Here is a 27,165-nt window from a genome sequence, read left to right on the forward strand (position 1 = left end):
ACCTCAAGGTGCCTGCCACGGGATGCAGAGAGGAACTGCGCCTCCAATTTTACAATGGAGCATGCATTCCAGCCGGTTTACAGCCGGAATGCATGCTCCCAGGGGCGTAGCTAGAGCTTGTGGCGCCCGGGGCTATCCCTCAGATTGCCGCCCCTTGGGGGGGGCGGGGAAATAGGACGGTGAGCACTTGAAAGATGTCCGAGAGACGCGTAGTATTGCTGCTAATAGTTTCCTCGATCATGCACATACATGACACGGTCAAGGGCTATACAGTTGAATACACCGGTGACTGGCTGAATACATCATATGGAACAGAATCCTCCTTGCTATGAGACAGGCAGTGTATCAAATTTCCTAGGATTCTCAGTGCTGGTGGGCCATTAACACCAGGGACGACGACCAGGCATTCCGCAGCGTCAGCCTGATGTGGGCGCTCCTTGGAGTATTGGAAAGAAATTGTAGGCACTTTATAAAATTAGGTGAACTTGACAACAGAAACTAACAAGCTCCAATAAACTCAATTGTTTTGATGTTTGGATCTAGAAATATTTTTATGTGTTGCAACAACTATGTTTTGAGTGGTATTCAGACCTACCCAGCCGGTTTCTCTTATTTCAGAAATGATGAGAGAGAGAGAGAGAGAGAGAGAACATAAGAGCTTATGGAGAACGTAGTCCCTTAAAGATTTCACTTTTTGACATTTTCCCAAAAATTGCTGAATCAGCATTTTTGTAAAAATTCTGTTTTTATAAAAATAAATCCCTAAAAAGTAAACAAACAAATGGGCCCGCCCTCCTTGTATCTGCACTGCTGCTGAGTCAATCAAAGGAGCGCTAGCAACGGCTAGGAGAGTTGTGACCTCTGATTCACCTCCTTCTGTCCTGTTTTACTTCTGGCCCCCATTTCTCTGCCATCACTTGTCATTGTGTCCCACCTCCTTTGGTATCCTGTGTCTCCTCTGGCCTCCTTTCCGCTGATGTCTCTTGTGAAGTTTGAAGCCCCCACTGCTGTCCTGTGTCACCTCTGTTAACCCTTCCTCTGCTGCCTGGTGACTTCCATGCACAGCTCTTTGCCTCCTGTGCCCACTTCCCCTGTGCCCAATGCCTCCTCACCTCCTGCCCCTTCTAGCCACTAAATTGTGTCTCTAACACCACCTACCTGCATAGTTGTGTGTCTCTAGTGCCCACTTCCCATGACTCCAGTGCCCCACCACCCACCATTGCCCTGTATTTCCTGTGCCCATGTGTCTAGTGCTCTCCTCCCCCCACTGCCTCATCCAGCTCTGGCCCCGTGAAGCTCAGAGCCACAGCTGGAAAGCGAGATGCCTGGTGCCAGAGAGATTGTAACCTTTAAACTGAATTCTGCCCTTTCCCTGGCAACTAACTGCCCTCCTATTGCAAGGTGTGGTGGGCCTGGAGACTATGCCAGGACATAAACAGACCAAGCTGTATTTTTGTGACAGACACGTTTTTTAGCCTGTTGCAAAAATATTGCAAATGCTGAGGTTTGTGGCAGCTACAAATTTGCAAAGCCAGACTTCAACATCCTGTGAGGTCTGTGTGGTACACATCAGGGAATGGAGCCCATCTCACACTTTAACGACTGTGCCACAATGACAGGACTTTATTCTGCAGGAGACTGATTGAGCCAGATATCTCATATCAGTGCGCATGTAAATTTGGTGGGCCAAATGGCCATTGATTTTATCCACCAAGAAAGTTTGAAGATAGTACTCCAGGAAATTGCACACCAGAGAAGGGCTTCCTTTTGGCAAAACACATCAGGCAGAATACTTTGGCGATTACATATCAGAGAGATGTGAACTGAGTGTGCACATCCTAGAGTGCAGTCCATCCTGACACAAAGAAGGGGCTTCAGCCTGGACTGGGCGGCGGCCGCGGCGCTGAAGGCCCATTGCGGCCGCGGCCGCCTCAATAATTTATTTGGGACACTGTGTTTGTTTGAATCGTTCCCCCAAATAAATTATTAAGGCCGCCACGGCCGCAACGGACCTCCAGTGCCGCGGCCGCCTCACAAATGGTGCCGCATGGGGCGGACCACCCCCTCGCCCCCCTCTAGCTACGCGGTTGCATGCTCCCATTGTAAAATGTAGGAATGCGACCGAACAGTGTTTGGTAGAATGGGGCGGTCAGGACCGCTGACCTAGTATTGGTCGGTCCCATGACTGATGCAGTGTCGGGTTGTGGAGATTCCACCCGACATCGCAATGACCCCCAAAATATATATTCGCATGAAGAGGGTATAGTGCAACAAATCACAGAAAAGCACTGAGAACCTAAATCATTTATATTACAAAATATCATGATATATTAGTTCCCCTGGAGTACATCTTAAGGAGAAATGTATTAAAATAGCTTTAGAGTCCGACATAGCGGGGTCTACAGCCCACTAAAGGCCTTTAGGGTTAGGGCCTTTAATGGCCAGTAGAGCCCTGTTCAGAGGGCTCTAAGGCTATTAGAGCATTCCGACCCTAGAGCGCAGAATGTTTTAATTTGTAAAAACATGGGCCTCTTGGAGCTCCGAGAGGCCTTTGTTCACAGCAACAGCTGTGAAATGAAAACAACATTGGAATGTTGCTCTCCGGGCTTTTACCAGCCAGTAGAAGCCCGGAGCACTCTAGTGTCTACAATGGAGCGCCCAACACTCCAATGTTCTAATAAATCAAGGGAGAGCAACAAAAAAACAAATAGTAGTTCTGTCCGTACATTAATTGATACAGAATATGAAAGTTCTTGGCTTAAATTATTCCTTATTGTTAATACATTTTAATTTATCATCATTTGCAAGGCACCATCATCATGCAAAGAACAGAGATGAAGTGTTTATTCAAACACATAATTTTTTATTTTAAAAAGTGTGTTTTTTGGTTCATCCTTCTGTTTCATCAGTAGAATGAGGAATACAGTTTTGGACATGTGTCACCACCTCTGGGGGTATGGCGGTCCAAAGTTTGGCATGTATACAGCATGGAGAAGCTATCAGCTGTTGTGAAAAATAAGATACCTCATCTTGCGAGAACCAGGAAGCCATTGAAAATCTTATTTAAGGGCCACGTGGAAGTAGGAGAATGCCATCGTATATCCCAGCTGATGAAAGGAAAGGAAACATGCACAGAATTTCTGGCTCCTCAGTAACAGGAGTAAAAGAAATAGAGTTAAAAGGGAAAGCTTGATGCCTTAACAATCACTGAGTCACTGCAAAGATGAGGTGTGGTGGGAAAGGGAGGGGGGAGGGCGTGCTTGTGTAAAACATATGTGCAAAGTTGCTGTTCACAAACACATGGGTCTCGGATGTGTTTACAGATATGGTTTGAAGTTTTGCTGGGGAGTTATGTAAAGGTGGGAGTAGTTTCTTATCTGTCACTCCAGTTCTCTTGTAGGTGTTTTTCCGTGATAGTCATAATCATGTGAATAGTCCCGCCCATGTGCGTGGACCCCGAGGCACTTCATTAGATATATCTTCTTAAGTTGTCATCTTCTGCCTTTCTTCAGGAAGGCATGTATAGACACTTAAGAGATAAAAAGACAATAATGCAGCCTAACCAACTAGGCTACACTGTCCATTACTTCATCTTAAAGTGAGAAAAAATAGCCAGTTCAACTTTTTAAATTTAGCGATTTACTGAGTTTTTCACACAGAAAACTCTCCTCCACAAAGCTCCTTTTTTACTCATGATAGAGATGAAAAGGTTTGGATAGAGAAGCCCCATTGGCTGCCATTATGTGTCTGCAAATGGATACTGTGCCTTTAAGAGTCTCCAGAGACCCCCAGTATCCCATGATGCACAGCCAGAGGTAGTTACTTTCAGGTCTTTTTGAAGGCGTAAAGAAGCAGAGCCTGCTGAGTCTTGGGGACATCTGTGCAGGTTGCTTATGACTATCACGGAAATATCCCTACAAGAAAACTGGAGTTACAGGTAAGAAACTACTCCTTCTCTTATAGGGGATTTCCGTGTATAGTCATAATCATGTGAATAGACTAGCAAGCCCATCCCCAAAACAACTTAGGTTGTGTCCTCATAACTACCTTAGAGGAATGAAATGTTGTATAAGGCTCTTTACAACATAATGCCTGAAGTTCGCTAACCCTAGGGGCAGAAATAATGGCCACAAGGAAAGCCATCTTCCAAGACAGATGCTGAAGAGAAGTCTTATGAATGGGTTCAAACGGTTCTTTCATTGTGAAAGGTTCACATTGAGCTCCCAAGGAGGCGAAGGACGCCTGATGGGAGGAAACATTTTCTTCAATCCTTCAAGAAAATCTCTGATGACTGGGATTTAAAAAAAAGAAGTTTCTGGAGGACAATTCCTATAAGCAGTTAAAGCTGGCAGGTGAACTTTGATCGAATGAAACTGAAGGCCAGATTGAGCAAAATGTAGTAAGTAAGGAAGGATGACATCTTCCTTACAGGTAGTAATATCCACGTCCTTAGAGGCACACCAGATGCGAAATCTCTTCCATTTAGAATGCATATGACGTGCGTGTAGATGGTTGTTTGGCCTCCTTCAATATCTCCATACATTCCTGAGGGAGATTCAAGTGTCCGTACTGTACTAACTCAGGAGCCATGCCGCCAAATTGAACAACGAGATGTTGGGGTGCACAATCTGCCCGCCGAACTTTGTCAGAAGGTCCGGCCAGCATGGAAGATGGAGATGTAGCAGGAGAGACCGGTGGAGTAGGTCTGTGAACCACCACTGACGGGGCCACTCCGGAGCAATGAGGAACATCTTGGTCCATGATTGTGAGAGCTTGATCAGTACCGTCGGGATCAGGGGAATCAGTGGAAAAACGTAGAGAAAGCCGCCTGACCAATTAATCCATAAGGCATTCCCTAGAGTCCCTGGTTGGTAAAACCTGGAGGCGAAGTCACGGCATTTGCTGTTTTCTGCAGTAGCGAACAGATCGTCTTCCGGAGTACCCCATCTTTCGAAGATGTCTCGCACCACTTCGTCGTTTAAGACCCATTCGTGATTTTCTTGAATGAGTCTGCCTGAGCATTCTGAAAACCTGGCAGGTGAGTTTCTGTGATGGTCAGGTTCCTGGCCAACAGCCAGTTCCAGATGGCCTGGGCTTCCAGAGATAACACTTGAGATCTTGAGCCCCCCTGCTTGTTGAGGTAGAACATTGTTGTCATATTTTCCGTCTGAACAAGCAGGGAACTGGTGTGAAACGACAGCAGGAAGGCTTTCAGCGCCAAATGAACTGCTCGAAGTTCTAGGAAGTTGATGTGGTACTAGGTCTCTTTTGAGGCCCACGTGCCCTGTATCTGAAGGTGGTCGGAATGTGCACCCCAGCCGGGGAGAGAAGAATCTGTCACTATGGTTTGCATCGGTATCTCATTTTGGAAGTTAATCCCCTGGAGGAGATTGCGCGGAGAACACCACCATCGGATAGACTGGAGAGCCTGCTGCAACAGCTGAATCCTGTCTTCCCAATCCCCCAGTTTCTGGTCCCACTGATCCTCCAGAAATTCTTGCAGGGGTCTCATATGGAGGCGTGCATTTGGCGTGAGGAAGGTACAGGAGGCCATAGAGCCCAGGAGAGACGATACCCTCCTCACCGTCGGGGAGGGCATGGTCATGACAGCTTGAGCTTCCGAAGGATCGATAAGCATCTCTCCTCCGAAGGACACACGTTTGCTGTGCGTGGATCGATGGTGGCTCCCAGGTACTGTAGACATTGGACAAGCGTCGAGACAGACTTCATGACATTGATGTAGAGGCGCAAACGAAGTAGGAGATTGGAAGTCCGGTTGAAATGCTGTTGCGCTTCCTGAAATGTGGCTGCCTTGATCAACCAGTCGTCCAGATACGGGTAGATGAACACATTGTTCTTCCTCAGATTTGCAGCCACCACGGCCATGCATTTGGAAAATGTCCGAGGCGCAGACTTCAGGCCAAAAGGAAGTACGGAGTACTGATAATGGATGTTGCCCACAGTGAAACGCAGGAACTTGCGATGTTCCCTCGCTATGGGCACGTGAAAATATGCATCTTGCAGATCTATTGCGCATAGCTATTCTACCTGATGAAGTTGAGGGTAGATTTGATGCAAGGACAACATCAGAAACTTTTCTCTGCGAACCCATTTGTTGGCCTGTTGCAAGTCGAGGATGGGTCTAAACTCGATCTTGATTTCTTCCCGACCAGAAAGAACCGAGAATACAGTCCTGTTTCTCTTTGTGCCAGAGGAGCCGGGTCTATCGCCCTTTTTTGTAAGAGGGTGTTGGCCTCCTTCTGCAACTCGCGGAGCATGTAACGTGCTCAAGTTGGAGGGGTCGACGGAGGAGGACTTGTAAAATGTAGTGAGTGTTCACTGCGAACAATATTCAGCACCCAATTGTCCTGAGTTATTTTATGCCACTCTGCCAGATGGTTTTGAATACTTCCCCCACCGGAGTGGATAACGGACGAAGGGGAAGAAGCCCCTCAGGGCTTGGAACCAGCAGGAGCCTTGTTCCCTTGTCCAGACTCCTGGTTGGATCGTCCTTGCTGTTGGCATTTCGCTGAAACCTCTGAGAGGAATAATGCCGCTGGAAAGGGCGGAAGGTCTTTCGCTAGTCTTTAGGTTTTTCTAAACCTACAGCCTTCAAAGTCTCCATTTCAGTCTTCATGCGGGCCATCTCGTCGTCCGCATGGGAGCCAAAGAGAGTCGTGCCAGAGAACGGGAGATTGGAAAAGTGTTGTTGCGCCTCAGGCTTCAGAGAAGTTAGACGAAGCCAAGCATGTCGCCATAGAGCAATTCAGTGGCAATACCCGTGGGCTGCCAGGAGCGAAGTATCCGCAGTGGTGCTGATGACTTGATTCAAGACCATCAGGCCCTCGTTCACTATTTCTGAAAATCTTCCAGCTTGTCTCTGGGTAGGAGATCCACAAATTTTTGAAGGGACTCCCACAGGGATCTATCATAATGGCCCAGCAAGGCGATAGAGCTGGCCGCCTTCATGGATGTCGCCCCGGTGTTGCAAACATTTCTCCCCACCGAATCCAGATTAAGGCTCTCCTTATCCAGTGGCACCATGGAAGTTGGAGCTGTGGCATGCCATTTCCATGCCGCCACCACTATGACGGAGTCCGGGGTGGGGTCGAGTCGGAAGAAGACAGGGTCTGACTCCAGTGGGTGATACTTCTTCTGTAACCTGGATGGTGCAGATTTTATAGAAGGTGGCGTCAAGAACAGCTCCATAGCCGGTTCCTCGAAATCCGGCACCAACGAGAGCAATGGATGTGATGTTTGTCTCTGCTGTTGAGTTTCAAATATCACCAATGTCGACGGCACAAGAGTAGACAGGGGAACTTGCAGTTTTAAAGCCCCTCTGACCAGAACCTCCTGGAAGGTGGAGATTTGGTCAACAGGAGACACCCTCTGAGGAGGAGAGCCCATAAGAGCAGGAGAGTACCTCCCGGTACTTGTGGAAGACATATTCCTGGCATGCCGGGATCGAGATCTCTCATATGGATGACAACCGGATCTTGTGGCAGACCGGTTCCGTCTATGGGAACAATGTCTCAATCGAGACTGTGTTCTTGGGCTTCGAGGTACCACAGGACGTGTGGGCTGAGGAGCCACAGGCCCAGGCTGAGGCTGAGGAGGAGGCGGTGGTGGAGGAGGCGGCGGCGGAGGAAGAGGAGGAGGAGGAGTAGCCGGAGGTGAAGGAGAACTTAGCGGTGGTGGAGGTATCATTGGGAGGACCACCGTTTGACGAGTAGCAGGAGGAGTCCTAGATGGCGAATAAGTATGCGAGTACTCTGAACTTGGAGAAGAGACCAACCTCCTCCGCTTACGGGCTGAGCACGACGAAGGGGCCCTGGAATCAACATCAGAAGTCCCTTGCGACATCGATCCACTGCTCGACTACGTGCGTTGATGTCGTCTGTAACGCAAACTCCCTGTCGACGACGATAGGCTCACCACGGAGCGAGGCCCAGAACGGGACCTTGACATCGAACGTCAGCATCGATCCCTCAACGTCGACCTTCTCATCATCTTCGATCCTCTCCTCGATGTCCACTGTCACGTAGACATCGATCTTCTCCTCAACGTCGATCTTCTCGTTGACGTTGATGGTGATTGGTGGCGACGCTTCGACAGAGACCGCCGTTGCTTGTGAGACTCCGATCGACGACGATAATGCCTCGACGGCGATCTTCGTTGAGTCGACGTCGAACGTGGGGACCCAGAGACAGCCATCTTGTCCGAGACCTCGCCATACTTCTCCTCGATGTTGATCATCGACGTCGCTTTGACCCAGAGCCCTGGGTCGACGGAGAGCATATAGTCCTCATACCTGCTCTCGACGTCGTCATCGCCGTCTTCGACGTCGACCGGGACCGGCGTTGTTTTTCCGCCTTTATTCGACTGGGGAGCCCCTCAGAGGTCGAAGCATGGGACTTGGTAGAGGACTTACCCTCTCCTTGCTCAGAGGCTGAAGAAGCTGTCTTCTGTCTTCTCTGCTCCAACCCTTGGAGCCGAATCTTCTCCCTGTCATGCAGGTTGCGCCTGGAAAAGGTCCTACAAATAGAACAGGTGTCAGGCACATGAGACACAGGCAAACACGGAATACAGACTCTGTGAGCATCAGACTTTGCCTTCTTCCTACCACAGTCAGGGCACTTTTCAAATAGAGATGGCATTTTGACAAGAAAGCTGCAGAAATTCTGCCAAAAAAACTACAGCAGAAGGTAGATAAAGGCCAAAGACATCGAGTGAAACTCTAAATATATCACTAAGATTGAATGTAATACCAAAAAAGGTAGAGCTCACTGCTCATGGGTCCTGCTAGCAGGAGCCGAAAAAAAGAACTGAAAGTAACTGCCTCTGGCTGGGCATCATGGGATACCGGGGGTCTCTGTAGACTCTTAAAGGCACAGTATCCATTTGCAGACACATAATGGCAGCCTATGGGGGCTTCTCTATCCATTCCTTTTCATCTCTATCATGAGTAAAAAAGGAGCTTTGTGAAGGAGAGTTTCCTATGTGTAAAAAAGTTAAACTGGCTATTTTTTCTCACTTCAAGATGAAGTAATGGCCAGTGTAGCCTAGTTGGTTAGTCTGCATTATTGTCTTTTTATCTCTTAAGTACCTATACAGGCCTTCCTGAAGAAAGGCAGAAGATGACAACTTAAGAAGATATATCTAATGAAGTGCTCCGGTGTCCACGCACATGGGCGGGACTATTCACATGATTATGACTATCACGGAAATCCCCTACAAGAGAACATATAATTTAAGTGCCTCTTTGGGGGAAAATCCATAATATCAATTCGTAAAACCTGTAAAATAATTTCAATGTTACCACCACCTGGTATTTCATTTGCTGTCTGACACTCCCTACCTGTTGTGTCTGTCTGTTCCTCCCTTTTTTTTACCGGGGTCCTCCATTACCCCTATTCAGGCTTCTACCTATATCATTGAATTGGATTCTGCTAACAATAATAAATAACGTGTTTTAAAATAAGTGTGTATTGGACTGATGAAGTTATTTAGTTTAAGAAACTTAAAAAAGGTAAATTCTAGGACTGAATGCAAAGCTACAGAAAGTAACCAATGCTCTCAGGACATTGCTTTCCGTCTGCTCTTCTAGTGGTGGCTGATGATCTTAGAAAGTGGTGGACAATATTATTGCCTTGAATCGTAGCAGCCTGTTAAGTGAGTCAGTCCAACCCCTCCTAGTGAATGATTGTGATAAAGGGGTACCTCTCCTGAGAAAAGTTTGAAAAAATTGAGCCCAACAGTGCACTTTAAAGCACCCATTAAACATTCAATTCCTTTCATCATATGCCAAGCCAATGAAACTGGATATTCCCCAAGAGCTGACCCATTATTTGTTAAAAAATGTGCTCGGGGTCCTCGCTTATGTCAATAATTACCTCCATTGTATCAGAGGCAGCATTTTGTCTCGGGTGCCCCGTTGGACCAACAATTACATAAAATAAGCCAGTGCTATTGTTTTGTTGTTCATAGAGTTGCCTCCACTATTTCAGCACCAGCACTTTGCTATGGGTGCCTCTACAGCCAAGAATTCCCCTCTGAATGCCAGAGATAACAGCAGACTCACAAGCATAACATCACATTTCTACCACACACTCATTCACACTCACTTAATTTACTCACTCACACTCTTTCTCATTCATTCTCACTCACTTGCACTCATTTATTTCACTCTCTTGCACTCACGTTTACTCTCACTCACTCTCACGTGCAATGTCACTGTCACTCACCCATTCTCACTCACTCTGACTCATTTGAAAGCGCTTTGACACTTCGTCAAGGGCAGTAAGCACTATATAAATACAATTACAAAATGCCACCACTGAAAGAGCAGATGGAAAACAATGTCCTGAGAGCATTGGTTACCTTCTGTAGCTTTGCATTCAGCCCTAGACATTACCTTTTTAAGTTTCCTAAACTAAATAAGTTCATCAGTCCAATGCACACTTATTTTAAAACACTCAAATGTACTCATTGTCAATCACTCTAAACCACTTACTTTCACCTACAAATTGGTTTGCACATACAGATAGACACTCATGCTCTCCAACACTCCCTCACATTCATTCTCACTTGCTGGCAGACACTCTTGCGCTTACTCACTCACTCTGACTCACTCATGTTCACTTACTGACACGAAGGGCCCTATTTTGATGTGCTGTGACCTTCCGACCGACATCATAGGTTTCACTTTCGACCGCCGTATTATAATGACAGTGGTCGAAAGTTAAACTGGACGTTCATTCTGGCTGGCTTCGGCCACTTGGAACCAGCAGGTAATCCCTTAAAGACTGCGTTACCGCCATTAGGATTACAATGTCAGTTTCCCACAGACTTTCCATTCCGGGTTTTCTGACATAGAAAGCCGGTCGGAATGCGACTTTGGGGGCACCTAGCAGAGCCCCCTGTTGTGTAGTTCCTATAACCCTATATAGGATCTGCACGTTTAAACAACATACGCTGCAGGATTGGTGTCCAAACTGATTCTGGACACACCCACCAAGTATGTCAGCCTGTATGCCAGCTTGCTCACAGTGCACTAGAAACCCCTTTTACGAAAGGAGAGAATAGTTCTTGGCAACTGTCGAACATGACAATTCTGTCCCATGAGGGATCGTGGAAACAATGCTACTTTTCGCACAGTCACTTGTGCTCATTGTCTCAGCGAAAGATACACAGAATAAACGATGGGGCCGTTTCTCAATAAGTATTTAATGAACCAGCGTCATTCTAGTGTAAAATAGGTGTGCTGAAACAACCATTAGACAGCAACAGATATAAATGAGTATAAGCACTAACAAAGTAAAAGAATGGTAGATTTCTTCCATAGTGCTAAAACGATAAAAACAGGCAAGTATAAAAATACATGACAGTAATAATAGCGTACTCCTATGATGCGACCCTAACTAGATGTACCTAAGTGTACCTAGCATGGAAGTAGGTGTGGAGCCAAGAATCCCTCTAGGATAAAGTCAACCGCATTACCTGAAGTGAGAGACTGCGAGACCCCATCTTGGTCTCGAGATGGACACCCCGCAAAGGATGTCAGACCACTACGAGCTGGAGTGTCTGCATGCAGGAGCCTCAGTGTCTCGCGTCAGTGTGTCGGCATGGAAGTCCTTTTCTGCTCTCTCTACCTTAGCAAGAGATTGTGTATATACACCCAAAGTGATACCCCCTGGGGATATAACTCGCTGTGCCATGTCAGACTGGGATGACGGAAGGAATGACCCTTATACATAGTTATTATGCTGGGGATGGTAGGCCTGCTGTCCAGCTGTCATTCCAAGAATCCTCATGCATAATGAATGAGGCTTTAGCTTTTCGGAGAAAACCCCAGGTCCTCTAGCCATTACCGTAACTAGGTAAAAGGTCAGTCCTAAGAACCGTTATGCAGTGTAATATCAGGGCAATGTAGGTGAAAGGTGCATTCAGTACCTGAGCCAATATTGGGGTACCTATGTGGAACATGACACCCACTCCTCATCCGATTGGATGACATACTAAAGAATCCGCTAAATATAGTATGCAAATAAGTCTATAAAAATAGACCTTAAAAATGTAAAAAGTCTAAGAAATGTTAAAAAACGTGTAGCAGGCGATAGAAGTCTGTACCAAATGATGTTTGTAGAAGTAGTTTGAACATAGAGTGACTGAAAGCTATGCAGTTTAGACAAAATGTCTTGTTTAAAATTCCAAATTTGTTTTTTTTTTAAAAAGGCAGAATTTTTCCAACACACGATGAGCCAACTGTTTATGTGTTCTGACTGGGAGATGCAACATCACTGTTGCCTGCAATTGCAGACGACGATCCCTGCAACACCTTGCAGATCAGGTCAATCGAGCACAGATGTTTCTCTGTATTCACCATAGCCGTTGCTGGTGAGGCACTAGTGTCATCCGAGGCCTGAGTATTTGTTGAAGAGCCGGTATCCTTCCAGACAGGAGCTGAAGTATCCCATGGTGGCTCTAAGAATGCAGACATCAACATTGGAATACGCTGAGGACACTGCAGAACATGAGCCCTTATCAGGCACAGTAAAGCATCAACGTCCGGTGGTGCAATTGTTGGAAGTGTTAGACAGAGGTCCAACACGCATTCTTGTCTGCAGAAGAGACATCGGAGGACAGGCAGAATACAGTAGATCCAGACTGGTCTAAATGACAAGAACCAAGACTCGCTTAGTTCTCGAAGACGAGGTATGCCTAGATGGAGCAACATGCGATTGCGGTATCGGCACTCCAAGAGCGTACGTTCCATCTCCTTAATGACTGGGACGTCCATTGCGTTGCAGAAAAAGGACAATCAGGATACCTGCTATTAGAAACAGGATCAGCGTAAACCCTCCAAAAATACTTCCGAATATGGAGTGTATGACGTTGGGAACAACACCGAGGATTGTCTGAAAGGTGCTTAAGAGTCCTGAACCTATGGTCTTAAATAGGTGGACAATACCCAGCATATCAGACATGTTAAAGATACGTTGTACCATTTCTGTGAAATGGAAAGGGCAGTTTGTTTGTATCATTGCCTGTATCTCAGCCAAGGACCTTGCAACCTTTCGAACATAAGCTTCTCGGGTGGAGGTTAAGGGCACGTTTTGCTGTAAAAGCATGGCTTTCATTCGAGTATCAAACCATATACAGGAAACATTCAATGAAGGCCATAACGGTGCCTCCCTGCATACAGCAAGTAACCCTGGAGCTTACAGTGACAAGATATGCGATGCCCGAGAGCATCCCACAACAACCTTGATCATTCAGCATCAAGTAACTCCCATTTGAAAGTAACTCAAATACCGATTAATCACGGCAGCTGGTGTCCCTTTCAAGTGACAGGATAAGTTTGCAACTGAACCATTACAGGTCCCATGAAGCATGATATCTAGGCATATGAGAGGTCCGCTTAAAGTGCTCTCGCAATTGGAACTGCTAAGAAACCCTTCAGTGTCCCCATTCCTGCATCGAAATCTGTACGGCAATTCCCAAGCTTCCTTGATGAAATCCCTACCCATCGCTTCATATCTACCTGCCTGGCTTTGTTCTAGGCAAGACTGAAACTGTAAAGTTGTGACCGGTATTGTGATATGGCCAAGAATTAACCATTCTGTGGATGGTGACTCTGTCAGAGTAAAAGGTAACTTGTCAAGTTTTTCAATTCACAGCATTGTATATTTTGCTCCCATTTGTGCCATTGTTATCTGTTTTTCAGCTAGATTGTATGCAGAAAATAGGGACGTAATGTTGATAAATTGCCAAGGCACATAACCAGAGCGCAATGATTGCAGTGTCCAGCTTAATAACATAATAGAACTTAGTTGTGTATGTCCGTGCTGTAGAATATACAACTCCTGCTCTAGTATATCAATAGCAGAAGATACAATGTTGCCCAGTGAATAAATCCTGGATGTTAATGTTGTCATACCATTGTCAACTACAGCTAACGCCTTTTCTCGGTTCATTCTATCTATTTCACAAAGTCTCTCCACAGCTTCTTGTTGAAAGATTTTCCAGATTTCATTATAGACAGCATAATAGAAACATTTATGACGTGGCTTATGGGGACCTAGTAAAAATATCCCTTAGATTCACCTTATCTGAGAGTAATGATAAGTGCTGTTTCACCTGGGGCAGTGTCGAGGTTTTGTAGCCAATTGAGGCACAACTTCCCAACTCTGTATGATGTCACTACCCTGGATGTTCTCTTTGTCCATATTGTAGGTCTGGCCTATGGATACTGAACCCTTCAGTTGTACCCCTGAATCTTAACTGACATCTGTTTGTGTCTGCGGGCCAAACTAACCATCCCTTCCAATTTGGGTCTGATGTTTTGTACTGTATGATGCCATCTAATGAATCCCCTCCACGTGATCTAAAATTGATGTGTGAAGGTGTGAGAACCCAAGGTGTGTTCAAATCCTTGTTCTTGGCTAATCCAAGAGAGGAAGTCTGTTGCGCAGTTTCATTCAGAAATATTATTTGTTGCGGAATGAGGCACACTCTAAATAGTGCTTCTGTTCCCTGAACTTGCCAATCCTTAGAACCTCAGACTGATTTTGTGTCTATTGTGTCCTTCAATAAGTCAAAACCCTGTTCAGACAGTTGGGCAATAAAGGATGCAGAATAAATCTGTTTGTTGTTAGTCAGTATATTTTTCTGTGCAGGTGTATGTGCAACCTTATAATAAAATGAGGACGGGTGAAAAGTGCTAAACCTTGAAAAATATGAACATTTCTGTGCAAAGGTGTTCATACTAACTCTCGGTGTTGTTGGGCAATGTTCCCATTGGTGGTATGTGAAAACATTTCGAAGGATACTTGATTTGTGTAAAAAGTGATGACCATAATGATGGTAACAGTAAATGCTATCAAAGTCATATGTGTCCTCTAACATTTCATTGTTTGAAAATGCAGTGAATTATTCTAACTTAGAGAACATATTAGTTACAGTTTCAAAGACCCAATCATCAGAAAATGTACTGGAGGTAATGATATCATTTAGAGATATTTTAAATAAATGTGGTATTTTCAAAGGTTCAGTAGGGCCAATTACATCATAATCAACTTGGTCCCAAACTGGAACAGCTGTAATTTTCACAGAAAACAAGTCTCTTTGTTCACGATGAGATGATGTATGTGGTTTCAGGACCAAGTTCACATTGGACACTGCAGAACGTTCTTGGAGATATTTTCCATTCAGAAGTAAGCAAAAGACAGTCACTAGGCCAATCCAGAACAGAAACAATAGTATTCCAGATATTATCCAGAGCTGGAGCCAAGGTGATAGATACTAAGAAAGTCTTTTTCAGAAAAGTGTTCAATTCACAAATTTGTTGCCCCCAGGAAACTGGAGCTGGCATTGTCTCAGGTTCGCTGAGATCAAGAGAGAGGGTATCAAAATCAATGAAGTAGCCAGATGCAGTTTGATCTATCTTTGGTAGCTCATGAGGTTCTGTTGAACTGGCAGTTGTCTCTTGTTGAGGCATATTGATGTAGACATCGGTTGCAGGCCGAATTGAAATTTGTCTTTCATCTGTAGTTTGAAGTTCTGTTTCCAGAGGAACGAGTTCCATTTCATTGTTGGAAATTCCATTACTTTGTATTGGTGACTCTTCGAACGTTATGAGTCTTTCAATCTGAACTTCCTGTATGGTAGCGAGAGGAATACGTACGGCTACCCAGGAGCCCAAGAGGCCTACCATTCAGTATCGGCCACATAGTGTGGTTTGATCAGATCAATGGAGACTAATCCCTTTTCTGCCGACAAGAGGTGAAAGAAGTACTGTTCTTGTTCCTTCGACAGCCAAATCAGGTACAGGCTTTCTGTAAGATGGTCCAAATTCTTTCTTGTCCTCGAACCTTTCTCTGACCAGATTACAGACTTTTGGAATCCAGACAGGTCTTGCAGTGACTCATTTGACTTCCCCAGTGTTGGTCCGTTTTACTTGCACGTTGCTTAGTAGTGCTCTGGATTCATTCAGATCCTATAAAACAGCCAAACGTTTATTGATGTCAAACGGTTTTTCCTCTGTCACTGTGCCTTCACAATCGAGATCAGGTACGCACATTCCCGTTCCAAATAGGATGTCATAAGGAGTGACACCCCCTAGAGGACTTCTTGGCATGTTATTGAGGACATGCTGTACCCCATATAGATGATTGATCCAACTACCACCCGAACCAAATACCCTACCTGTTAAAGACTGCTTTAAGTCCCAGTTTTTCCTCTCCACAACTGAATTTCCCTTGAGATGGTACGGAGAGGAGTACCGCAGTGCTACATCCAAGCCTTGGCCTAAACGTGGGGCTGTTGCCAACTGCGTATGTCCCTATCAAGACACGCAAATCTTTTATAACAGTTCGAGCGTCAGCCAAGCGTTGAGGCCATACCCATAGGAATCTTGAGCATAAATCCACTGCTATCAGGATATACTTGTAAGCCCCATCTGAATGTAGGAGGCCGCAGTGGTCCAGATAGACACACGCAAGTGGTCTGTCTGATATTAGTAAAGGTGTCTTGTTCTGGATGTGCTTCGGTGAAACCCTTCATCTGCTGGCAGAAGTCGCACTTTAAGACAAAAATCTTTGTCAGTTTAGTTAAACCAAGCTACCAATAGTATTGTGTCAATAATTAAACTGTCACAGTAATTCCTGCTTGTGCAGAACCTAGACCCTCATGAGCAGCTAGAATTAAACCTAATATTCGGTATAACTCTTTTCCCCACTCCTGGAATTTGAGCACACAGAATGTTTTTGCATCTAACTTGTAGGAGTACTTGAGTGGAAAGCCGAGTTAATGCATGTAGCAATGACAGCAAACATTATGTCTCTGTCTATTCTTGTTTTTGAATGATTGATTGCAGCTACGGAAGCCATACGTACAGCCCCTTTCGCAGCTTCATCAGCCAATAAATTCCCTTCAACGTGAACGCCATCATGTTGATGACTCAGCGTGTGTATCACTTGAGCTCTCTGTAGTTCATTTTTCTACTCAGCTACCTTTTCCCTTTGCATTTTATGCTTAATTGTGCCACTTTTCGAGTCCTTAAACCCATTCTGACCCAGTAGTCAAGATATTCGTTGTAAGTCTGGACACAATAAAATGAATCACACACTATCAGTGTGGGGAATTCCTGATCCGTATTAATTAGTGCCAGTAATAAGGCTTATAATTCTGCTGGTTGAGCCTTACAATCTCCTAGAGACTGTGTCTTCGTACTGCTAGGATGGAACTTGCCTTCCTGCCTTTTACAATCGCACATGCGGCGCTGTATTGATGTTTACTTCCGATGGCCGGCTGAGCAGATCCGTCAGTGTAAATAATGTATTCATACTGATCTAGAGACATTATTTCATTTGGGAGAGGATATTCTTGTTCATATTGCAGAAATGCTTGTGTTTTTAGATTTGGATCATATCTGTATTCTACATCCGTTGCAGTGAGAGAATTAGCCCATTGTATCCATCTTGGATGTTAAGCTTTAGCATTAGGAATGCTAGTCTTTGTAACGGCCTCTAAGGCTGGTACCGGAGTTACTACAATTATGCGGTTCCCCTTAGCCAGTGCTTTTTTTCTCGCTACAGCAGTCAGTACTGCGGATTAGAGTTTGAGAGCGAGGAGAACGGTTGTACTGTAACTGGTAAATTCCAATATTGTTCCATCTTTAAAACACTTATACTCACATTACAGCAGGATTAGTAATTGTGATCCAGTAATTTCGCATTAGGAACCACAGCTGGCTAATTCCAGGATGCGGAATTACCTCATGATTACAAGTAATGCCATGGGGGTTTCCGTTGCAATGAGGAATAACACAGGATATCTGTTAATCCGCTGATGCCCAGGCTTTTTTGTGGGTCCAATTTGTCTGGGCTTGATGTGGAGAATTAGATAATAACATTGGTTATTGTACATTACTCTCCTTATGCACACATGCGTGCTCGGTCAAGGTTATTAACTGGTTATACTAACTGTTGGGGTTAGTAACGTCAACGTCTGACTGTCTCCTGTAAATAAGTAAACTGCAGTGTATGGATTGATACATTATTAGTACCAAAAATGTTTATGTTGCAGAATAATATCTTCCCTCTTTTTGGCAACCCAATACCCTCTAACCTCTGGCTCCACCCACCTCTGACCCCTCCTCATAATTGGCTACTGCTACACTGTAGCATTTTCGAATCAAACACAGTACATTCAACTAAGGCAATTGGCACATTGAATGTTCCCAAGAGATGACGTGTGGTTGGAGCACGGCGCGGAAGCTCTTTTAAGACCTGATGCAGAGCAGAAAGCCCTGATGCATCAACGATATCAAGAGGCTGGAGTCCAAGAATTCTGTTATGGCCTGCTTTCACCTGTGGGAGCTAGCACCTACGGCTTAAGGTGATGTAATGCCATGGAGCTTTAGGTACATCACCAAGCATGGAATGGTCACTTGGCAACAGCCAGACGGCAGGAGAGTTATGGCTGGGTTGGATGTACTTACCCTGTGGTGGATGCAATAAAGGGATTTGAATCCGCTTGGAAATGGTGTATTCTTTCAACACTGGCGAAGAGGATAGGATGGGCTGGCTGTACTGACCCTGTGGTGGGTGCAATAAAGGGATTTGAATCCGCTTGGAAATGGTGTATTCTTTCAACACTGGCGACAATGATAGGATGGGCTGGCTGTACTGACCCTTTGGTAAAGTAAAGTCCACATTTGTAAAGCGCACAATCACCCGTAAGGGTCTCTAGGCGCTGGGGGCCGTCGGGAAGATTAAGCGAGCTATTGCCCAGAGTCACATGGTGCTGGGCTAACCTGCCGCCGGAGCCGGGGATCGAACCGTGGTCCCCAGATTCCAGCGTCAGTCGCCCTGGCCGCGGCGCCACACCTCTCCCAGGGTGTAATAAAGGGATTTAAATCTGCTTGGAAATGGTGTATTCTTTCAATAAATTCCTTTTCGGAAAAGGATTAGAGTGAACAAACAAAGGACGCATAAAACAAGCCATGAAGACACTGTTGAGCTCACAGGGGCCCCCACCCAAACTCTACTACCTCTTAACGTTTTGGAAAATCAAAGGCTCTATGAAGATCATATCATTTCATTGATAGTCTGAAAACCTTACTGATTCTGATGTTGTAGGCAACATCCCTATATGACCCTCCTAAAATGATTGGAAACGTTCTCCTAATTGTTCACCCATTAGACATGATGATTTTCTTTTGTTAATCAATGCACCCCGTTTACTAAGGTATTTTGCTCAAAATTCAATGCTGTGACCATACAATTTCCAATGGGAACACACATTTTTTGCCCCCGAGATGCCAATGAAAAGCTTAGAATATTGTCACAAGAGCATGACCTTAAACGTGGGGTTGACTGCCTACCAGACTTGTTGAATGACTCTCAAAGACATTGAAGAATCACAGAGAACTTTGCCCACTTTGAGAATCATCTGCGGGATGGAGATGACGTTCTTATTTATCATCAATTTTATTCGATGGCTTAAAGGGTGACCCACGTGACATCAGGATGCAGATATTCCCAGAAGCACAGCAAAACCAGTAAGGATTTATGGCACTGAGGCGTTTACAAGTGTAACAGATTCATAGGTAACTCGTTTTCAACGAGGCACAGGTACTTGGTGCAAAGCCTTGCAGCAATGTTTGTTTCTCCTTTGCTAATATTGAGGCAGCGACACATCTGACTAGAGTAGGCATGGTGTGCTTATCTGTTTTGCAGTCTGGAAGCTACTCCTGAGTCTTACACAAACTGTAAGCTGTTTTTTTGGGGCCACAGATGCTTGTGCATCCCCTTCTATAATACTGAAAGCGATGGTGCACATGCAGCGCCAGTGCTTCCTCAACAGGGCTTCCCCTCATTTGCATGGGGGCGCGTCCCCAGGCCTCTGTGCCGTATTACAGGCGAAGGCGCAGAAGCAAAGAAGCTCTCAGGAGGCTAGCTCACAGTGCAACCCCTGATTGCAGCCCTCTGGCAAGGCGAAAGGGGGTCCCATGAACCCCTCAGACATCCCCTTGCAGGTGGGTGCAGTCACTCACTGCATGTGCCTGCAAGAGAATCTCTAATCCCCTTTAAAAGAGCAGCCGGAGTTGTCGCCTGCCTGTGAAACACTGAACGGTTTCGAAGCAGCAGCTCTGTTTTTCACCTGAATGCGCTGCCCTTAGGGCAGCACGAGTTCACAGCTGCACAGTGGGCAGCGCGTTCACCGTCATACAGCGCATTTCCTTGATTGCGCCGGGGGGCGCACCTTTTAAAAGCTATGCCCAGCGCAATCAAGAAAAATGGGCCTTATGCACAACATGGCGACATATGGGTTAACGTGTCATGTAAGGTTATTGTCTGTGATGTAATAGGAATGTGTCAAAGAGTGCATGATGTTACACCATAATGGAAATCACCCATGTTTCATCACATAATAACTAGGTAAAATTGAACATCTCAACAGGGCAGGTGCCAGTACATACCTGGAAAGACATGATCGATATACCACGCCAGCACCCAATACAGAAAGGCATCAATGAGCATCATGACGATGGAGAACAGGAAGCTGTATTGATCGCCCTCTACCGGGCTGGCCCGGATGTTGCCCCACTGCAGCCCAAGGCCTTGTTCTTCATAGCGAGACAGATACTCGGTTCCAAACCCAAAAGCTACGGGAGACAGGAAGCTCTGCAATAAAGGAAAGGTGGAGTTCAGGAAATTCACTTCAATGCAAAGATGTTGTGTTAATGTCAAGAAAGGAGGCTAGTATCATGCAAAACTCTCTGTAAAGCCACTCCACACCAGCATCTTTAGAGGATTAGAGAGTACAATTCTATAAAGAGTGTCTTCTTGAGTACATCATGTGCCATTCCAGAATCTTCCTTTTTCAATGCTGCTCCTCAGGCAGATACGTATGTTTCTTTATTTACCTGTTGTTTGAGTGGTATTTGGTTCTGAGTGTAGTATGGGTATTTGACTGTTTTAGAAAGATCAGAACTATGGTTCATCTACATTGGTATATGTTGCATCTAAGGATTGACTGTGGGAATGTGCTTACCTCGGTGCCCCAGTTATGGAGCTGAATGAATGCCTAAGAGTTAAACCTTGCGGAATTCAATCTTAAACCCAGTAGGTTTTATCCATTTCAGTCAATGAGGCTTTGACCGAAAGTTCCCATTCCACTTAAGTATGTGTGAAGTTAGTAAAGACGCTTTTTAATTGAGATCAGGGATGGAAAATTAGGGGCTTATTTACAAGCCCCCTGCATCGCCAGTGCATATTAAAAGCTATTTTTCCTCTTTAGCCCTCCAGCTGTGGTCATAAACATGTAAACAATGTCCACTACCTGTCCCTAAGTTAGCAATGTGTGTGATTTACCACAGTAAATGCAGACTGTAACCTGGGGGATGGGGCTAAGCCATCATTTGAGTGGCCGCTAGTATTAAATAAAATAGTATCTAAAGCAGAGAAGCATCATCAGCTTAATGGGGATGTCTCAATAAATGTAGAAAAGGAAGAGGGAGACTTCTGGCCAATCTAATCTGGAACATTTGCTCGAGCCCATATTACAGTAACACTTATGCACTAGGGCAAAAATTGATACAAATGAATTGCTGAACTGTTGCTAAAAGTATACTAAATAATTATTGCACATAAATCAGTTAAAATGTGCTATTGAGAATTTAACAAATAATTCATAGTCCACTAATAACTGTATTTTTCTAATCTAACATGAAGTTAATTTGCTCCATCTTCGCTCTGGTGCAAACCTTAGTGTGCAGCAATTAACGTTTTCTTCAGAGCTATCTCTCAAGTAGTACTAATCATGTATAAGGATGTGCAGTGATTTTTTGCACCAGTGCATTGTTTCTGTGATGTACTCCTTAACTTTACACTCCTTTGAAGTGGCAAAATACCACTCAAGTATGCAGGGAGTGTGCAATAATTTACAATGGTTTATTTCTAGACCACTTTTTGAAAACCGCATTCTATCACTTAGCGCTACAAAGATGGCCTTAAGTTGCAAGTTGGGTATAGTGCTCAAATCAATCTGTTCAACCAAGCAGAAGATCTGGTCAACAGTGCACTGCGCCAGGAGGAGGGGCGGGGGCTCCAAGATGGCCAAATAGACGCATTTATCGCTAGCCCTGCCGCCTCAGCTACGATCCTGCTATTATCCTGATAATGCCTGCCATCCGAGACAATCTGAGACCCTGGATCTTGTGGAGACAAAAGAAAGCAGCAGCGGAGTGCATAAAGGAACCCTGGAACAGGTACAGGCCCGAATATAGGCTCTAAGGGGAGCAGCGGGTCGCCTCACTCTAAAAGGTGGTGAGGAGAGGCTAAGACTGATCCCAAAGGGACCTGCTGATAGCCCAGGGCAGAGATCCCCAACTGAAGTGGAGCAGAGGGTGATGGGGACTGAGGGACTTTTCCTCCTGCGGCGCGTCCACACGAGGTGCCTGTCGTGACCTGGTCACAAGGGCACTAGGACCCTGTACCCGACTGGTGGGGAGGGGGTGAGAATCGGACACCACTTCCGGTCAGGGTAGTGGGGAGGAAGCAGACCAGAAGGGGAAAGGGAAGCGACCAGATGTGGGGTCACAAGCAGAGACAAAGAATACAGCAATAAAGAACCTAGAAACGCTCCTACCTGACTCCTGTGTATTCCTTATAACAGAGACATGACAACCGGCGACGAAGGTGGGATTGAGAAGACGACGCGTGTGTCCAGGTCCCTTGTGATTGAGAAACGGAGCCAGGAGCCCACCCTGGTCCGAGTGAGGGAAAAGAAGGAATGACACGGGAGCCCACCCCGGCCGCACTGGAAACGTGGTAAGAGGCCCCCGACCTGCACCCGATGCTGACTTCACAGCTGCCCGCCACTGAAAGTCTTCACGCGAGGACAGCCGCCATCTTAGGACCAGGCAAATGCGACCAATCAGCGTTGCGAAAGGCCCAGCGGCCATCTTAAGGTCAGGCAGAGTCACGAAAAGACCCGTGATCTCGCGCGAATTGGGCGGCCATCTTAGAATCGGGCCAAACAAGCAGAATATTGCTACCGCAGCTGGAAGCAACAGCGCCACCAGAGCACAGCAGCATTGCCGTCAAACACCACGAGGCCAAGGAGAAAATGAAGGTGTATGCCAACCCCAGGAGAGATGCCACTCCATCGCACCTCAAGCAAGGGGATGCAGTGCTGGTATGCCAGCGGCAACTGAGAAAATCGGACAGTCCATTCTCAAAGGAACCATTAACAGTGACACAGGTGGAAGGGCCCATGATAACAGTGACAGTAGTCGCCTACCGAATAATGGAACAGCTCTCACTTTGAGGAACTAAAGAGCATGGAGGAAGACGGAGGAGACACAACCGCAGGAGACACAGGCACAGACAAGAGACCAGAAGAGGAATAACAGAAAGACAAGGGAGAGACATATCAAAGAAGAGAATGTAAAAGACCAAAAAGACTGATTGGAGAAATGTAATGATGGAGACAATGACACTTCTTTGTCTATATCTCTTGCTCTCTCTTTCTCTCTCTTTTTCTCTCTCTTCTCTCTCTCTATCTCTCTCTCTATACCTCTATGTCTATCACCACCTTCTTCTGTCATTTTCCTGCAACAAAAGGGGAGATGTCGTGACCTGGGCACAAGGGCACTAGGACCCTGTACCCGACTGATGGGGAGGGGGGTGAGAACCGGACACCACATCCGGTCAGGGGAGTGGGGAGGAAGCAGACCAGAAGGGGAAAGGGAAGCGGCCAGATGTGGGGTCGGAAGCAGAGACAAAGAATACAGCAATAAAGAACCTAGAAATGCTCCTACCTGACTCCTGCGTATTCCTGACAACAGAGACACGACAGTGCCGGTGATCCCTGTCCGGCCCGCCAGAGGGACAGCTGAGCAGCAATGGCTCAATGCGTGGGGACTGGCACATGATCCGGCCCGGGCCTGAGGTAAGAGGCGGCAGGAGGCGACCTCGCTGGGAGCAGTGACTGTCTCACTTCAGTGCCCGAGGGAGTGGGAGCAGGCACGGAGCTGCCCTGGGACAGAGCGGCCTAGACTGACCTGGAGCCGCAAGGAGGTTCGGTGAAGAGGGCCTCCTGTACATTGGCTGGAGGTGAATGCTGGACGACACCAAGAAGGACCCCTTCAATCTCCCTTCATTTACCCCGAGAAGCACCCTCCGCGGTGGTACAGGACTTTGGTGTCGATCCCATCTGGCTAAAAAACAGGACATTGAGCCGGAGAGGCCCAGGAAGGGGGGGCAGCACAGCTGGAAGATGAGGGGGCCAAGCTCAGGGGTTACCTCCTGCCCTGCTCCGACACCCATGGACGTGAGGATAAAGAGTGGGCAGGGACTGGACAGCAGGGCCTGGTGATCACTGTCTCCCCCTGGGAGCCCCAGGGGAGGGCAGACTTCCTTGGTGCGTGTTGTGTGGCAGAGACTGCAGGATAGGATCAAGAAAAGGATTAGCAGGGGCCCTTCCACGTAGGATGTGTCAGAGCTGGTGCCGGGGAGATAAAGGGGCGAACCATGCACTAACCCCATAGACTCTGGGGGAGGCATACAGTGAATCTGATGCAGTTTGTTGTCAGACCCCTGTGCAGGGCTCATGGTGGCCTCCAAATTGATCTGTGCTGCGCAATCCATTGATGACCCTTTGCACTGAGGAGAGGGACAATTGCAACTACAACACTTGGCCAGCACTGAGAGGCGACACGGACTGACACTACCTGAGACTCTCCTCTCCCCAGGCTGTTCATGGACTGAGGCCTTGGGGGATGAACAGTTGCCAGAGTGAACCTGAGGTGGAAATAACACATGGCTTGGAGGGAGCGATATGCCCCTGTGCATATCCTTATACTCAGGGGATCTCTCTCCCCGGGGACATAATACGGGTGCTATGATTGTTCAAGGCCCTCTTTGCTGACTACGTAGCATTAGCGAATACACAAGGACAAAACACGGGCAGGCGTCCTACACCCATTGTTGGGGAGCGAGAGTGGTTACAAGCATGAGTGGTTTAGTGCCGAGACACCCTAGGGTATTTGTGCGCTCTACAAATTGCTTAAATAAATAAGCACCATCTCCCCACTGACCAGTGGTGGGTTAACCGGCGCGGCGAACAGCAGCCCTCTGAGATAGGACAGGCCCATAGTGAGAACAGAGCAGAGCAGAGGGAATTAGAATGGTACTAGGGCCACTACCTGGGAACCTCAACTGCCTTGCTGCACCGCAATTTACACTCAGGAGACACGCCATCCCCTCCCCCCTGACCCAAGCCATTGATAAGGCCATAGATAAACAGCACAAGTCATCAAAGCAAGGAAAAATGTACCACTATGTAGCGGTGGTAAACCCACAGATGACAGGGGGAGGAAGCCCCCAACATGCTAGATAATGCAGAACTGCTACAAGCCATTCACTCATCAAGGGAGGCACTGCAGTGGAGAATAGGGGAGGTTCGCTCTGATCTCACCTTGCTCAGAAAAGATCCATTCAATGTCTCTGAAAGGGTCACCGCTGCAGAAATAAGAATATCGGACATGATCCATACCCTCCGTAGTGAAGTCACTGAACGCAACGCCACAAGAAAGAAATGGTCTGTAGGGTGGATGACCCGGTAAATCACATAAGATTGAATAATTTGCACTTTGTGGACTTCCCGGAAATGCGTCGAGGGAATGAACACGAGGGCCATTCCGGAGACATAGCTGAGGACCTCCCTCCTTGCTGAACATTTTTCTCCATGTTCCATTATGGAACGAACACATCGGAAACTGAACGCCAAACTTCCTGAACGGGCTCCACCAAAATCATAATAGCCCGTTTTCTGAACTTCAAGGATAGAGATATGATCCTGCATGAAATGAGACGTATGGGGGAGATCTGTCATGAGAACTCAAAGACAATGGTGTTCCCAGACTACTCTTGCGAGGTGCACAGGCACACATTTGACTCAGTCACACAGAAGCTGGGGGGCCCCCACCTACAGTACAGGTTACTGTTCCCCATGAAACTCAAAGTCCTGTACTAGGGCAAACATTCTTCTTTCAAATCCCTGAAGAGGCATAGCTGTTGCTAGAGGAGCGTCCTCCCCTCAGACTGGAGAAAGCCAACGCACAGCTGCATGGAAGGGGGCAAGGTCTAAAAGCCAATTATCTGAGAGAAGACGGAGAGGGGGGCCTCGTTGGCAGTGAACTTGGTAGAAACCCTTGGCCCGCCCAGGGAACGTGTTCCATATCGGGCCTGTCGTCAGGCACAGAAAGCGACTTGACCCAGACCACAAAAAATAAAACAAGACAAACCAAGAAGAACCACCACACCAGGCCTCTCGGAGCAGAACCAATCATCAGACTCAGAGTCTGGACACTCCCCAGAGTCCAGAGGTGAACTATCCCTCACAGACTAAGGCAGTTGAGATATGGAGTCTATTGGCGGATTAATCATGGTGAAATAGAGAGCAGACACCTGACTCTTCGTTGGTCATTCCCCATAAGACACAAAACTTGCTCTTGAACATAGAGAGTGTTCTTCATACCCTCTATTGGTTACTACCTTACTCTTTATTTTCCTTTTCTTAGCTTTCTCCTTTGCATCTAATTTTGGTTATTAGGTCAGTTAGCAACAGTTGGCAACAGTTATTCAGAGGTTGTGATGATCAGTGGATGGTGGGCTACAGACCCCTCATGTTCTCCTCCTGCTGCATTTGGATGCCGGTGATGGAGTACAGGGCAAGGGGGAGATACTGGATGGTGGAGAGAGGGATGGCAGGTTGGGGGCGGGTGTGTTCAGTTTGTTCGACATTTCACTCCGTATCGATAACAGCGAACGGCAGCAGGCATGGGTTGCATTCTACAAACGCATGGCCTCACTTAATCCACCCATCACAGAACGCAACAGCCAGGGAAACTAGAGAACCACCCCCTTACCGTTTTCTCATGTAATGTTAATGGTCTTGGCAACAAGATCAACATGGCCTAGTTGCACAGTACATCGAATATTTACAGCCAGTCGTGGTGCTCTTACAAGAGATGAGCCTTAAGGGGACAAACTGTAAATTACTGGGGAGAGCAGCATACACCATGTTAGCCTATGTGGGCTTTACCAACTGGGACCATGGGGTAACAATTTTGATAAGAAAGAATCCCCCCTT

General features: G+C 46.5%; 1 protein-coding gene across 1 annotated transcript in view; it reads right to left on the reverse strand.

Moving 5' to 3' along the window:
- ABCA4 (ATP binding cassette subfamily A member 4) overlaps nucleotides 1-27,165 on the reverse strand; it is a 1,114,059-nt gene that overhangs the window by 609,792 nt on the left and 477,102 nt on the right. Inside the window, exon 16 of the mRNA XM_078650330.1 lies at nucleotides 20,486-20,690. Coding sequence (XP_078506456.1) covers nucleotides 20,486-20,690 — 205 coding nt within the window. The remainder of the gene's footprint in view (nucleotides 1-20,485; nucleotides 20,691-27,165) is intronic.

This window comes from Lissotriton helveticus, chromosome 1_1 (assembly GCF_964261635.1).
Source record: "Lissotriton helveticus chromosome 1_1, aLisHel1.1, whole genome shotgun sequence".
Taxonomy (NCBI): domain Eukaryota; kingdom Metazoa; phylum Chordata; class Amphibia; order Caudata; family Salamandridae; genus Lissotriton; species Lissotriton helveticus.